The sequence below is a fragment of the Pocillopora damicornis genome, chromosome 9 (assembly GCF_964200805.1).
Source record: "Pocillopora damicornis chromosome 9, jaPocDami1.2, whole genome shotgun sequence".
NCBI lineage: Eukaryota > Metazoa > Cnidaria > Anthozoa > Scleractinia > Pocilloporidae > Pocillopora > Pocillopora damicornis.
In genome coordinates this window covers 16683471-16699905 of record NC_142678.1, presented here as the reverse complement: position 1 = coordinate 16699905, position 16435 = coordinate 16683471, and the positions used below count along the sequence as shown (strand labels likewise).

The 16435-nt window shown below is 38.8% G+C and overlaps 3 protein-coding genes across 4 annotated transcripts; 2 read left to right on the top strand and 1 right to left on the bottom strand.

Annotated features, from left to right (window-relative positions):
• The first annotated feature begins 707 nt into the window (after positions 1–707).
• LOC113672448 (uncharacterized) lies at positions 708–3962 on the top strand. 2 transcript variants are annotated; one of them, XM_027188728.2, is made up of 6 exons: positions 708–954; positions 1222–1353; positions 1733–1792; positions 2298–2438; positions 3077–3159; positions 3822–3962. In XM_027188728.2, coding segments are annotated over exons 1-6 (474 nt in total). In that variant the 5' UTR covers positions 708–897; the 3' UTR covers positions 3823–3962. The 2 variants fall into 2 exon arrangements, with proteins under 2 accessions (XP_027044529.2, XP_089037413.1); XM_089181287.1 differs by having other exon boundaries at positions 725–844.
• Positions 3670–6805, bottom strand: LOC113672445 (cytochrome P450 3A2). The gene is made up of 2 exons (XM_027188725.2): positions 5792–6805; positions 3670–5286 (listed from the first exon to the last, which is right to left on the bottom strand). Exons 1-2 carry the CDS (start codon positions 6303–6305, stop codon positions 4295–4297), a joined length of 1506 nt encoding a protein of 501 aa, XP_027044526.2. The 5' UTR covers positions 6306–6805; the 3' UTR covers positions 3670–4294.
• Positions 6806–11411: 4606 nt separating this feature from the next.
• LOC113672446 (tubulin alpha-1A chain) lies at positions 11412–15969 on the top strand. Its single transcript, XM_027188726.2, has 6 exons — positions 11412–11524; positions 11886–12108; positions 13168–13316; positions 13717–14109; positions 14898–15185; positions 15590–15969. The coding sequence occupies exons 1-6, from the start codon at positions 11522–11524 to the stop codon at positions 15887–15889; spliced, it is 1356 nt and encodes a 451-aa protein (XP_027044527.1). The 5' UTR covers positions 11412–11521; the 3' UTR covers positions 15890–15969.
• The last annotated feature ends 466 nt before the right edge of the window (positions 15970–16435 follow it).

Below are 16435 nucleotides of genomic sequence, written 5' to 3'. Positions count from 1 at the left end.
GCTCGCTTCGACGTGTCACGCAACGCCTTTTATCAGCTCTCAAATATGGATGACTCGGAAATTTTGACGTCGGTATTGGGGTGAAAAATAATTTTTTGCGTGAGTCCACAACATTTTGACCACTGTGATGACGAATATTGTTGTCGCTAAAAGTACTAAGCTTGACCACTGTCGATTTGTTAATTTTCGTTGGAATGTTTGGAAAGTTGATATTTTTCTTCATAAAATGAAAACAACGGTTACTACGGTTACTAAACCACCCAATCCAAACTGAAAATTAACTCTTGCACGCGATGCATGCATATGTTTTGACTTTGAAAACGTCAGTTATCGACTTATCTCATTTTGTAATTTATTCATCCTTTTCGATGTCGAAAATACTGCTTGTTTTTTCGTATTGTTGTTTGCCTCATAATAAACAGTCCCAATTTTTTACCTCAAAAATACATCTTAGTTATACTGAAACATACTAAATGCTAAAGGTAGCCATTCAAATCAGGGAGAGTTAAAAAAAAAACAGCCTTTAACTAATCGTGAATTATTTTTCATTATATAAAGTGTCCCGTCAATAAATTATTTTAATCAGTGTTAGGCATTTAGACAGCATGATCATGGTTGATTCATCAGAAATATTTACTTAACCTGTGGTTAATTTATTTACTGTTTTTTAAATCTTCTTCGTCCTTGACCTTGTCGTTATTTTTTTCTAGTTCCTTAGGTTCCATTCGTACAATTATGACGTATCTTACATCCTATGGCGTCGCTAGAGAATTGCTTTTGCCTATAGTCTATGGTGATAATTGTCTTTTACTTGATGGAATGACGCAAATTCCGTGTTTTCAGCGTGAGTGCAAAGATAATTTAAGTGGCCCTAATTAGTAGCGAGCTGTGGGAAACATGTCTAGGATCAGAGATTTGAAGAAAGAATTTAAGTTTCTGCGGACATTGCAAAGGGTATGCTATGCCTAATTTACTCTCATTAATTCTTACGTTAGCATAAATATTATGTGCCCAGTCAATTGACGAAAATAGAGCCACCAGTTGTTAAAGATTGAATTTCAAACGCTGAACCTTGTATTGTGGTAGAAAGCAGCGCGTACTTCACCATTCACGTAAAGTGGAGTTTAGCTGTTTCCGGATTGAATGAAGAGCCTATCTTCTGATGGATATGTTAAATAAAATTTTCTAAGTTCATAATTTCTTCTTTTTCAACCCACACAGAATACACTGGATATGTACGGTACGCCGAGAAATTTCCGAGACCAACGTTTACTGTCAGTAGTGGATCAAAAAAGAATGAGATTCATTAATCCAGGAACACCAGCTAACCCTTGGGAAAAAATGCAGAAAATTGTAAGGATGAGTTAAAAATCAAATTTACGAATGGTCGGGGTATGGTATCAATTCATAATCTCAATCGAAGATTCAAGTAAGAGAGACTTATTTCAATTTGATAACAAAATTTTTTCTCGATGAATTTATGACACTCGCTAATCAAGAATAAGATTTAAGACTGATGCCAGAACCGTCCGTTTTATTAAAATTCATCTCGGCGGTTCACATACCTTAGTCAACTTAAAAAATATATTATAAATGGTTATTTTTCACTTGCCCGCCTATGCAACTCAACACTCGCTCTATTTTTGTTGACGTCCTATTAGTGCTTGTTGGACGATTATTTCCAGATGTTTCCAATAATTATCTTAATCACCTGCAAGCATTTTACCTCTAGTCTAGAGAGGATTTGCCCGAAAACACAGAGTGGATCAATACTCTTTCCTCCAGAAAACGAGTAAGTAATTATTGACTGTTCACATATAAACTCCTCTACTTTCTTCAATTTTTTCAAATCTTATCTCAGTCCATTAGGTTCAAAGGGTTATTAAGGCGCAGTGGAGTAACATGTAGAGCACTGTTTGGAAGATCGTAGATGTTTGCGCGTTTTTTTTTCCCAAGTTTTCTTCGTTGAGCATGGCGGTTGGATGAATATTCTCTCTCTTCTCTAAAGTTCGGGGAAATTGACCCCACTAGATCTCAAAAGTTAATGACATGAAACTTCCTCTAACGTACGTTGTCCGCGTTAAAACCTGCAAACGAATCTATTTGCACACATATCAGCTTAGAGGCATTATACCTTTATGTGAGAGCAAATTCTCTAAGATTATTCAAGTTTCAAAGAAACATAAAGTAGCTTGAAGATAGAATTGCCATCTATTCTATCTTTGAATTTATTGCTACCTATTCTATCTTTATGTCTTTGAATTTAATTGGGAAAAATCAAGTATCCTACTTCACAGGCTCATCTAAGAAGCGAGAGAGACTACAACTGGGAGATGGCGATGCGTAGTGCGAACAGCGAACCCAATTGGCTTAAAAACCGACGAAAAGAACGCAAATCTTGTTTCTTAGACATGTTCAGGAGAATGTCCATGAGTTTGGTAAGCAGGCAGAGTACTGATTACCTTTGGACAGGAAATGTTATTTAGCCATGTATTGCTATCCTATGAACGCTATTCATTTAAGTTTAATGGACAACAATCCAAAGAAATCATTACGACCCAACAGAACCAAGGTATCGGTATCACAGGAGTCAAGGGTTCAAATTCCGTACAGGACTGATCGCACTTTTTTTTTCAGGCCTTATTTTTACTAATGCTCTAAGAGTGTTCATTACTGCGCAGATGGCTTTCGTAGTCACTTCCTTATCCGCAGCACACATATATGATGTTCTTATATTCGCAGTCAGTAGTATAACTGAACACAATTTAATAGCCTCAAGCGCGGGTAAATGCAAGTGACTCTGCGTGGCACGACTTGTTTTTTTTCTGCATTCAATCGATTGAAATGGTGGCGCGAGATTTTTAGATCAATCACAGAGCGTAAAATAAAATGTCCGGATTGCGCTCACACTGCACGTGAATTAAAAGGGTTGTTGAAAGAATCACGTCATTCCCAATTTTGATTTTTGAATTTGCATAATTATCGCGTCTGGAACATTCATTCTGTTAATATCTATGGACTGTTTTACTTCTCCTACTTATTGTCTAAGATACAAATCTGTTAATACCACTTTCAGCCTTTCAAGAAGAATTCGAAGCAAACCAAGTTGAAAATTCCTGTCATCATCATCACTGAAGCGACTGAGGACATTATAGCATGGTAAGGCTTGCCTGATTTAAAGTGTACTGAAAAGATAACTTGAGTTTGGCTTACAACCGTAACTGCTCTTTTGTCTAAGAACCTCGTGCCACAAGTATTATTTGAGAGCGTAGTATCCGATCTCCAGGCAATAATTATATTGGATGTTTCGGAAGTGTCCAGAGTGAGTAGTCCCCTCCACCAACTCTGGTTTAACACAGATACAAGGAAAATAGATCTGCTTTTCTTTCTTCGTTTTCACTCTCCTCTCCATGCCGCCTAGACTGTTTTATGGCGCGTTCCTGCACGAACGTTCGTCGGCTTCTCCCCTCTCAATAGCCGTCCAATCTCGATTTGAATTTCTTAGAATTTTGAATGGTTGCTATCAACGCACCAAAAGAAGTGATTTGGTGACAACAAATCGAGTAGGAGCAGAACATGAGTCGGTAGTGTGAGGTCTGGGCATACTATGCATTCTCCTATTTTAACTGCACCTGGCACTTGAACTAAGAAAGAAGAGAGAGAGAGAGCACTAGAAACGAGTTAGCTTTATTTCTATGCCTGAAAGAGATACTCCTTTTCTCAGCACGGCTCTTCTGTTTATTCAGTTAAATCAGTTCTTTTCGTTATCTTTCTTGACTTTTTATCCAGTATAACTCTCAATTTTTAATGTCTTTTTGCAGATATAAATACATGTGAGCCTTGCCAGTCAACAGAATCCTGTTCAAAACAATTCCAGTACTTGGAAAATATGAATGTGTATGTGCACTCCAAAATCCTTCGACTTTCTCCTCATTCTGGTGAAAATAAAATTATTTCAGGAGCCATCATGATGATTCTGACAATGCTCATACCCAGACTTTCCACGGCCGAGCGGTTTAAGTTACACGATAGGATCCGGGTGCGAGATTAAATTCTAACAGGAATTTGAGAAATTAAACCTGACGTTTGACTTCCAAGATCTGATTATTTGTTGGACCAAGGGGACATTTTTTACCTGATAAGTTTAAGTATTCCTCAACACCTGTTTGCTGAATGTGTGGATATCATAGAAAGAAGTTATATGATAATCACTTCTGAAATTCAGATCTTTTGCAATCCGCGTTAATTTTCTCCATTCCTCATCATTCCTACTTCTTTTCCGTTTCACCTGATTTCAAATTAGACTTTTAACTCGCTTGACCCGTAAATGTATCCCATCCCTCGGGCCGAGGGTAACGCCCGAATGTAAAATTAATGGTACTTGTGTATCAGGTGCTCGAACAAACTTAAACTTCCTCAAAATCCTGACCAAGGCGACTTTGATTTCCATCATGGCATATTTCATTCCAATACAGTTCCTTGGACCGGCGCCAAACGGAAGGAATTGGAACGGGTGACGCGCTTCCTTGGCGGGTCCCCGGAACCTCTCCGGGTCATATACTTTGGGATCGGGCCACGCTTCGGGATCGTGGTGAAGCGCGTAAACCGGTATGGTAACATCCATACCGGCGGGTATTGTGAGGCCTGGACTTATTGCGCATGTTTCTTCGCATTTCCGATTAAAGATGTGAAGGGGTGGGCAAAGCCGCATAGATTCGTTCATGACGCAATCGAGATACTCAATTTCGTGGACGAGATCGTACAAAGGCAAATCGTGGTAAGTTTGAATGGCAATCTCTACCTCACACCTAAGTCTTTCTTGGACATCAGAATCCATAGCGAGGTGATATGCAGTGAATGCCAGTGTGCTGCTGGAAGTTTGATAACCCGCCAATAAAAACGTAATCAACTGAGCTATCACCTCGTCATCGGACAGTTTACTGACACCCTGAGCTGCAGGTTCATCGTGAGCGGTTAGCAGGAGCTGTATCAGATCATTTCGTCCCTCAGTAGCATATTTTTTCCTCTCTTCGAAAATCTCTGTTGCCGCGCCCACGAAGAACGCTAAACCTTGCCGAAAAAACGCTATTATTCGCCTCAGTAAAGAACTACAGGGGAATATCGATAGATAAGGCGTCAGCCACAACCTACGGAACAACTTTCGTGCCTCTTTTGTCACTGAGTTCTGTGGATCTGTCTGAATGTCAGTTTTGATTCCAAAAGCAGTTAACAAGATGACATCAAGAGTTAACTTGCTGAACAACTCCACTACTTCTACACTTTTTTCTAGAACAAGACAGTAACAACAGTTAAAGCTTAACAGAATTCCCGCAATCAAAAGTTGTCCATGTCCTTAATCTTAATCGAAGCGAAATCGTTTCCAATAATTTCAACTTTAAGCGCACAAAGTTGACTAAACTAATAATAAGCTGTGCATTTATTAAGTGAAATAAAAGAGGTTTTTGTTATGGTAAAAAGTGTACTCGACATAAATTAACCAAAAGAACAAAACACTAAAATGCTTAGAAACAAACAATCGAAAAGGAAAAGTGCAGAAAGTTTATCGTCAAATATTAGCCGAGAAAAGTATTCTTCAGGGAAATTGATTAAATTTGCTCAAATTTTTTTTGTCTTCCTTTTAATAGGAATTCTTACCCCGTTTGGTCCGTTTGCTTTCGTATGTAAATTATTATTCCCGTGTAGAAGTCACAAAGTAACTCTGTCTTTGTCACGCAATTTGGTCAAACAACGAAGGGATTTTCAAAGTTGTTAGATATATTTTACTGCATACCTGCGTCAGCTACTTCATCTAACTTCATCATTAGTACATTCACTGCATCGTCCATAAGTGGAATCATCTGTTTCATTTTACCAGTTGTGTACGATGGTGACAAAATGCTTCGAATTCGCTTCCACTGTTCGTCCCTGGCTGCCAAAAGGCCACAGTTAAGAGGAGGAGGAGGTTTAACCTCGTCCGATCGATTCCTGAAACTGGTAAATTCCTTTACTAAAATTGTTTTTAAGACCTCTGGCTCAGTGATAACAATTGTGGGCGATCGACCCAAACACACCGCAAAGATCTTTCCGTAGCGCTTCATGTTCTCCAACAACATGGCATGCAGACCACCAAACTTGTGCACTTCGAGAATACTTCCCAAGAATGGCCATGGCTCAGGTCCAGGTATACCAAGATTTTTAAGAACAGAAAACCGATATGTTCCGCACCAGTATAGCAGCCAGACAAATGTTACCAATGATCCGAAAGTGAAGCAAAGGTCACGTAGATTTAATTCAATATCCGCCATTTTGCATACGTTACTCTCGCTAGCTGTCAGCGTGTAAACATCAAAACTATTCGTGGGAGAGCAAATAATCCACAATAAAGTTCAGGCGTGCCATGACACAATGAGGGATGAAACGCACATTGTAATTAAATCACGCGACCTGTGGACAGCGCAATCTGGACGTGCCCAAACAAATCGGTTGACTAGTGCAAAACTGTCGGAAGTACTTAGGGAGACACTCGGGGAGTGGGAAAGGAAACCTCATCGCTCAGCTCATTTTTCCTCAAGACCTCCCCCCTCATCCCCTGCTCCGACGTTCACCAGCGTTGATACCTGTGTTATGCTCATCCCGGTAATTGATAGACTACTTAGAAGAGAGCACACAAAAAATTTGACTCGACGTCCAAAATAACGACTTTTGTGAGAGATAAACGCGTTCTCACCGCTGTTTTATCAAAAGAAACGATGGGTTCTTTTATTGGCAAGCTATTGCTCTTTGGAGGGATGCAACGAGCGACGAGAAACATGGGAAAGTCCATGGGTTAAACAGTAGTTCGATTGTGAAAAATCCAGAGGTTTCTGAGCCGCTACTTGTCTCTTCGAACTTTTTGGAGGATCGCGTGAACAACAATGAGATCAGGGGAACTTAAGGAGAAGCTGTTTGCATATTGCGTCGTGCTTCTTCTTCGAGGGACCAATTTGTACGTATTCATCGTCAATAATGGTTCAATTTTGAACCAGTTCATTTTCACCGATCACAATAGAGGAGCAGCGTAGGTGTCCAATCATTTTGAAGTAGCAAGATGATTCTGCTCATGAGGCAAACCATTTCATTCTCCTGTTGCCTTGAGGTAGCTGTTGTAGTTCTCCTTTGCCTGAAATACTGATTTCAGGCGATACAATATCCTACAGCTCGCTATCAAACTTAACCCTTTTACTCACTCATGAGTGACTAAGAAAGAATTTCTCCTTACGATATCAATACATCATCGTGCAAACAAGTGATAAGAATGAAGATAAATATTAATAATTTAGAGGATTATTTTGTCTATTCGATAACAAATTCTCCAGACTAGCATCATAAGAGTTGTTTAACAGACAGTAAGGAGAATTACTAATGAGATCTTGGGAGTTAAAGGGTCAACAAACTTTTCCTTCTGTCAAACCACCATCTGAAATTACTAATGTACTTGAGCTGAGCAACTTAGTCAAGCTCCAACCAACACAAAAGAATTATCTTCACCTACTTAAAAAAGTGTTAAATAATCAACTTTTTCTCTGGAACCCACCACTGCCAAGTAACCATCTTTTGTTAAACAATCTACTCCAGCAACTGAGCCTCATGATGCCAAGCAACCATCTTCTGTTAACCCTTTAATTCCCATGAGTGACCAAGACAGAATTTCTCCTTACATTATTAATACTATGTCAAGCAGATTAGTGATAAGAATGGAGAAAAATATCAATTAGGGGATTATTTGATGATCTAATACCAAATTCTCCAAACTAACATCATAAGAATTGTATGGCAGACTGGAAGGAGAATTACTGATGAGATCCTGGGAGTGAAAGGGTTGAACAACTAACCCCAGCTACTACCCCTACTACTGCCAGGCAAAAGCCATCCTTATCTTGGGTTCTACAATCAGCCCCAAGCACTAATATTTTTACTACCAAGTGAACATGGTCTGTTTAGAATCCAGCCCTAGCTTCTACTCCTACTACTTCCAAGTAACCACCATCCTCTTCTGTTATTGAGCAGCAAGCTCCAGCTCTAAAATTACTGCTGCTAAGCAACTGACTTCATCCTCTTTTACCATGACTGGTTCCCAAACTTTTGCAAATAAACTTACAATTACCAAGCATTCATCCTCACAACAAGCCACATTTACTACTGCTAATCCTGTCTATATATTTCTGTGTGGAATGTTCAAATCCTAAAGCCTTTTATGGACCTCTCTACTCAACCTGACTTTGCAAATGAGTTCATTGATGAATGTTTGTTAAGATGCCTTACCTCTTCAGCTGGATAAAAAATCTTGGACCCTTTCTAAATGATGTGATTGTCCAATGACTACTCAAGTGACATTTTCAATCATTCAATAATGATTCAGGCTGATTATGGTAAAAGTATGCTATCCTCCTAGCACTCATTTGAAGAATATAACCTGTGAACAAATGGGCATGTTCAGAACTTTGATGGCAGCATTTTTTTTTTTTTTTTTTGTGCATTTGTGGCTTGGGTGATACCAACACAAAGAAAAAACTCAAGAAGGTGAGATGCTTTACAGGCTCTGGTTTGTTTTTGATTCAAATGGGTCTTTTTACTCTGTATTCTGCAACTGCAAGTGTGGAGCAGATCAAGAATGTAGACATTTGGGGGCAGTTTTTGATGGTTTTTTTTTTTTTCAAATCAAAGAAAGTTTGTCCCCTGTATGCATGCATATTAGAACCCCAAACCAACAGCTACACACAAACCAGTGCCTAATTCAGAAATTAAACTTTCTTTACAGCACTGCGAGGAAAATAGTAGGAAAAATGATCCCCCTATGAAGATTCCTGGATTGATTTCTTTGATCCTAGACTTAGGAAACATGGAAAGGAAACAGTTGCTAAACAAGATATTGAATTTGCAAACCCCTATTCTAGAATTCCTGATTCTTCACCATCTTCTAAAGACCTTCATGATAATGAACAATCATTATTATCTTGAGCAGAGGATTCTGTGAATAAAATCTGTTGAAGTTTTTAAAGAACATTCAGTTAAATTGTGTTGAAGAATTTCAGACAGCCCTGACATTTTCAAACAATTGCTGAGAGAGTGTCAACAAAGCTGATGTGGAGCACTACAAGAAGAAAATCCTGCATGAAATAGGACACTATCTAGGTATGATAGAAATATCAAATCACTTTGCATAAGACAAAAAGTTATGGAAAAACCTTCTTGTCCAGATTTATCTCTCATGGTCAACATTTTTACAGAACAAAAGGAATTTAAGGAAACCCAGGTTTACTCTGAATCCATGTAACATGATTTAAAAAATGAATATAGAATGAATTTTACCCCTCAAACATCAATGGAACACATTGCTGTTTGTTTGAGCTTGAGGAGCCATGTCTCTTTATAGATGACTGTCTACATATATTTATTGAACCCTAACATTCATTTAAATATTCTCTGTACTATTCCCTATACTTTTCCTAAGGTGCTGACAAGGAGAATTTGTTTAACAATTAAGAGCTTCTTAAGTTGGTGATCATTTCCTCTATTCTTGTGACATTAATGTTTGATTGAGGGGTGATATTGTAAGGAGAAATTAGATGATAGTCACTATTGTGGTTTAAAAGGTTAATCATATGATGGTGAGCTAAAGAGTTCTATCAGGTGATAATTGATGAGGGTCAAGCCTAAATCATTCATCAGGGAAGGACATTGAGGGGAAATAATCTAAAGATTTTGGTTAAAATCTACTAGATGTTGGAATTTAACATCATAGCGCGCTCATATTATTGCATCGTTTCCAACTATACACTGGAACACTACTAAATTATTGGTTCCCTTAGCGCTAACTGGAATGCTTCCTTTACGCCACTACTTTAGAGAGGCATTTTTAACTATTGGCAAAGTAATAAGTCATCCGCAACCTACGACCCGTGAACTATGACACACCACCTGCTACTTGCGACTCATGACCCGCCAATCTTGACCTGCGTTTTAGACCCACCAAATAAAAACGCACTGACTAATTCTTTTTTAATGATGCGTTGGCGATTTCGTCTCAAATTCAATTTATAATATGCAAAGTAACATCGCTTACGATTTGTAACTCGGAACAACGCATAACTTGAAATTTGGTCTGATTTTCAAAATGCAAGTGACACTTCATATGCGATTTAAGGAGGCTCGAAAGGGTTTTTCGTTGTTGCAGTGTTTGTGAAACGATAGAAGATTACAAAGAAGGATATTCAATGGGGTGGGCAAACTATATGTCTCCTTGCAACTCTGTTGCTGGGCTATACTTTGAGAGTACTTATGAAGTCATATCAGTTACCATGGCAACGCACAAGGTCCACAAAAACGTCCACTAAATTTTAGTTTTTGTAAATTATCTGAAAAACTAATTCGGTGACCTACCATTTTTATCTCTTTGTCGGAAAGTTCCCTAAATTCTTTAACTTTTCAGACAGTATGGAAAAAATTTATCCAGTAGAATTAAATATATTTAAAGAAAATGCGATTTATGGCTTACAGAAAATTCTACTTAATACTTTTTTCCCGAAACTTTTATATTTGAAGTGCCATCGTGAATGGTGCGTGCATGCATAAAATCAAGATAGGTCACCAAACAAAATATCGAGCTAGAAACTTATGTATTTCGCAGATTTTATTTCCGGTTCGCGCAATTTCAAGCAACATTTAACTTCCGGTGTGCTGATTTTGATTCATTCAGCTGACGCGTGCATCTTAGTTGTGGCGTGTGTAGAATCAAAATCAGCACACCGGAAGTTAAATGTTGCTTGAAATTGCGCGAACCGGAAATAAAATCTGCGAAATACATTTGTTTCTAGCTCGAAACAAATAATTTACAAAAACTAAAATTGAGTGGACGTTTTTGTGGACCTTGTGCATTGCCATGGTAACTGATATGACGCCACAAGTACCCTCAGAGTATAGCCCAGCAATAGAGTTGCAAAGAGACATAGTTTGCCCACCCCATTAAATATCCTTGTTTGTAATCTTCCATCGTTCACAAACACTGCAACAACGAAAAACCCTTTCGAGCCTCCCAAAGTCAAGAGTAATGGTACTGTAACCCAGCTGTCAGTAAAGATCGGTGAAATAATTTTGTTGCTCCACAATTTTCCGTCATGGAAAAAAGCAGCAACAACTAAAACTTCATTAACAACCATCGCTGAATCTCTTCAGCCAACAGGCTAACCTACACATATTTGAACGACTTTGAAGTTTACGATTTTACCTACAAAACCAAAATTCAACAAAAGCCTTATTCTCGCGCGCTCATTCGATTCAGAGTTCAAATCGTTGCCTGGTTACAAAGAGGTCATTCTGACGTGTACCTAACGAACATGAGGAGTGATGACGAGAACAAAGAGCGCCTATTCGTCATCATTTTTCGTTGGTTTTCTTGGGAGGGGTCGTTACTTCTTCTACGAGAAAACTTTGTGAAATTCTCCACCGCTTTCAAAGCAAGAAGTCATAAAAACATTTATCCACAATGGTAAGTTAAATTCCTCAGTAGCAGACATGTCACTGAAGTAGAACTGGTGTCAATTTCAGACGAGGAAAATAATCTGTGATTGATCACGAAACGACTTTAAATACGCTACTTTTCAGCAATAGCCGCGTTCAAATTCAAAGGATTTTGAAATTAGTCCTAGACACTTAATTTTTATAAGTTTTATTTCTTCTTTAACCTTAGTGATTCGTTTTAGTTTTCTTCATCATTTGTTTCTCGGTTGGTTTGGACTCGTTTGTAAAGAAATAGCCTATTGTCCGACCGCGCGATCTCATTTTACGATCTGTAAGTTAGGAAGAGGTTTTGATGCTTTTTGTGTGACTCCTTTTTCGTTTCTTCGCAGCGTGAGTGTATCTCAGTTCACGTTGGACAGGCAGGAGTGCAGATTGGTAATGCTTGTTGGGAATTGTACTGCTTGGAGCATGGGATTCAGCCTGATGGCCAAATGCCGAGCGACAAGACCATTGGAGGCGGCGATGATTCTTTCAATACTTTCTTCAGCGAAACTGGAGCTGGAAAGCACGTTCCTCGCGCTGTCTTCGTCGATTTGGAACCAACGGTAGTCGGTATGTTCAGAGATAAACCAACTTTGAAATTTTTCATTCACGATTTCATCGACAGAGTCATTAGTTTTCCTAAAAGTCGTCGTTTGCCCTACGTTTTGTATAAGCCAGCTTTCATTAGACGATGGAGACAGTCCTCCAATGCGAATTTGCTCTAACGACAGCGCCAAAAATCAAGAAACTCGCTCAAAAATGTGTTTGGTGTGAAACAGGAAATATGTCTCATGGATTTTAGCGTGTAAATGTGCAGTTTCTGTAGCACTTTCGTTTTTTATTTGGTATTCATATTTTTATTACGATTGTGGTTGCTATGGATCGGTGTCATGATTTCAGGATTTCGCTATAATGGGAAAAATTATTCAAATTTTTAGCTATTATTTCAAAAGGAGTTGAATTTTGACGTTACTTCCAACTATAAGCGATAAATATTGAATTTACAACATAGATTGGGTGAGGAGGAATATATGGGCGGGTTATTTACACGAGGTCTATCCCAAAACCTCGGTCTTGCGCAAGCAGTGAGCCTCAAGGATTCTCTATAAGATGGTTGATTCAATGGAATAAATGTCTTTTCACAATGATTCAATGGAATAAATGTCTTTGCACAAAAATGAATATTCAGATCGAAAGTTCGGCTATATTGTAGATGGCTTAGAAGTCCTTATAACGTGGTTTTGTTAAACAACGGCTAAACTTTATTTACATGACCAGCCCTACGTGTTTAAGTGCCTCCACACAGCTCAAGTATACTTGAGATGTATCTGTAGAAATTCCAGATGAGTGAAATATGATGATCTTTGTATTATATTAACAATATGTTTGCAATAGGAAGTTTATCTATGAAATTCTCTATCGTGATCAAGTTGCAATGGTCATAAGCAAGCTATCAATTCCAATTTCGTCTTAACCCTTTAAATCCTTACATCAGTATGCATATTCTCCTAACTGTTCCCTATACAATTTCTCTGGTACTTACCAGGAGAATTTGTTTTTAGATGCTAATGATAAATCACTCTTAGGGCAAAAGGTTAATATATTAACCAACTCCTCATTGTGTTTCAGATGAAGTCCGCACTGGTACATACCGCCAGTTATTCCATCCTGAGCAGCTAATCACTGGCAAGGAAGATGCTGCCAACAACTATGCACGTGGCCATTACACCATTGGCAAGGAAATTATTGACCTTGTCCTTGACAGGATTCGCAAACTGGTAAGATTGCCTTTGTAAAACTGATCATCATGGATAATTGCGGCTAACAGTTGGCTCAAGCTGTTACTTTCATTCAGTAGGAGAGAGTAGACTGCTGATGCACTCTTTGACTGGTTCGTGTTAAACGGGGAATGGTAGTTATAGATTTTATATCAAGTAAGTCTGGTTTTTAAAAAGGATTCCTGAAAACTACGTTATACTGTGATCATTGGATTTTTTCCCATAATAATAATATAATAGCAAGCAGCAGCATTGGATGATCCATTAATATTCTCTGTCACTCTAACCACGAGTAATCATTTTTTTCAGTTTATTTCATTTCGCTATTGGGCCTCTGATTATTTTCACCTGTAAAGTGGGTTTAGTCATAGTGAATGGATGTATTTTTTATGCTTTTCAGGCAGATCAGTGCACTGGCTTGCAAGGTTTCCTCATTTTCCATTCCTTTGGAGGTGGCACTGGCTCTGGGTTCACGTCACTGCTTATGGAACGGCTGTCAGTTGACTATGGCAAGAAGTCCAAGCTTGAATTTGCTATCTACCCTGCCCCACAGATCGCAACAGCTGTTGTGGAGCCTTACAACTCCATTCTTACCACCCATACCACACTTGAGCATTCTGACTGTGCTTTCATGGTGGACAACGAGGCCATATATGACATCTGCCGCCGGAACTTGGACATTGAGAGGCCCACTTATACCAATCTGAATCGACTAATTGGACAGATTGTGTCCTCAATCACGGCTTCTCTACGATTCGACGGTGCTCTAAATGTTGACTTGACAGAATTCCAGGTATAGGATAGTTTTTTTTTTTTAATGTTTAATTCTAATTTTCAAGCGTGGGTGAATACGTATTTATTCCCAGGGTGTCAAGCTTACAGTAGTTTCTTAGAAAAAAAGTTTTAATCTATAATTTGTGGAACAATTGTTCTAAACTTTCCTGAAATGTTCCCTTCCAATGTCTGTTTTGAAAAACACAGAAAGAAAGATAGATCATGGTGCTCGTTTAAAAGGTAAAATGGTCCAAACTTACCCAATTTATTCCTGTATTGGCACTAATCACGAGCGTCATGTCATCGGTTCACGGTACATTTTGCGGTGGTTGGAAGCGAGGGTTTTTAAAGTAAAATTTAAAAAACTTGATAGGTAGAAAGTATTGAGTGTATGGAACAGTTTGATCTATAATTTGTGGAAAAATCACGAAATTTAAAGGACATCGACTCGGAACGTTCCTCGAATCGTTGTTTTCAAGGTTATAATTTGCGTCATCAACTTCGTAAACGTTTTTAGCTATCTCTTTCTGCCCCTCGATGAATCTTTTCTTAATTTCTCCTATTTAAAGGGGATAATTTGTACACCAAAACAATAAAGAAGTATATCTGGAAACTGAGTTTTTCACCCTTAAGAACGTAAAGTCGATTCAATCACCGGTAAATATTCATCCTATTTTGGGAAGAATCACCATGTTGAGGAAAAATCCTTTCACGTTTTTCATGAGCAAGCCAGAAGTGATCATGCAACTCTATAGACTTACAAGTTACTTGAAATAAACTTCAGAAAATCTCTCTGGATTATTTTAGACCAACTTAGTGCCCTATCCACGAATTCACTTCCCTCTGGCGACATACGCACCTGTCATCTCTGCCGAAAAGGCCTACCATGAACAACTCAGTGTGGCTGAGATAACCAATGCCTGCTTTGAACCAGCCAATCAGATGGTGAAGTGCGACCCTCGTCATGGCAAGTACATGGCTTGCTGTCTGTTGTACAGGGGTGATGTTGTTCCTAAAGATGTTAACGCTGCCATTGCCACCATCAAGACCAAGAGGACCATTCAGTTTGTTGATTGGTGCCCAACTGGATTTAAGGTTGGGTTACATCTATATGAGTGTAATCATTGTATAGGGCATCCAATAAGTCGACTGACAATCTCTTAAAATGAAAAGATGTACCGTTTATGTAGATGAAAATCTTCAGGCTACAGACATGGGGCCTTATCAGAGAGAGGGGCTTTTAACGTCTTTGATTATCTTAACTAAAAAAAATTCCTTTCAATTTGTCATGTTTAACCGTGAAAAATGGTCAATTCCCCTTTCTTCTATCTTTGTCCTGCTTTTGTTTTTTTAAAGAAATTACACAAGCATACTGCCAGACGAAAAAAGAACTTTGACTGGAAAGATTTTTCTTGCTAGGAGACTACCAATCCCTTGGTTCATCCCTAAGGGATGCTCTGTGACCATCTTCTCAGTGAGTATCTTCTCGATGTTTCTAGGTCGGCATCAATTATCAGCCACCCACAGTTGTACCGGGTGGTGACCTTGCTAAGGTGCAACGTGCAGTTTGTATGTTGAGTAACACCACAGCTATTGCAGAGGCCTGGGCTCGTTTGGATCACAAGTTTGATCTGATGTATGCTAAGCGCGCATTTGTCCATTGGTATGTGGGCGAAGGAATGGAAGAAGGAGAGTTCTCTGAGGCCCGTGAAGATCTGGCTGCCTTGGAGAAAGACTATGAAGAAGTGGGCGTGGATTCTGTGGATGCCGAAGGCGAAGAGGAAGGAGAAGAGTACTAAACTGGCCTGACGTTCTATTTTTGATTTTTTTTTTTATACTTGGCTTGACACTTGAATAAAACTTTGACTATGTAGTTTCATTTTAGTGTACTGATTGGAGCGTAATTTTACAAGGGAGGAGGGCATAAGGTCTTAATCTGATTCACACTTGCAAAGCAACAGCAGAGTCAAGTTCAAATACAAGTGATGTTGGTAGTATCTGTGATTGAACTTGTGTTCTGAGTGTGAACCAGGCTTGATCTTTACTTAGAAAGGAAATTAGTTTAGTTTTAAGCGACTGGCGTTTGAATAGCATTCCGGTACAGCTTTACAAACAAGAGATTGTTGACTACCCTTTTTACAATCAATCAACCATTTTCGCAAGCCGTTCAAACGCGTCATGTTACTGGATAAACCCAACTTTCACGGCGGTTGACCGTTGTTTTTAGTCTGCCAAAGTAGTCCCCACATTTTAAATCGTGCGTCTCTTCTAACACAGCGATCAAACGAAAAGCATGCTCAGTCAATTGGCTCACTGATTTTTCGTCAGCCGTGGCAGAAACAACC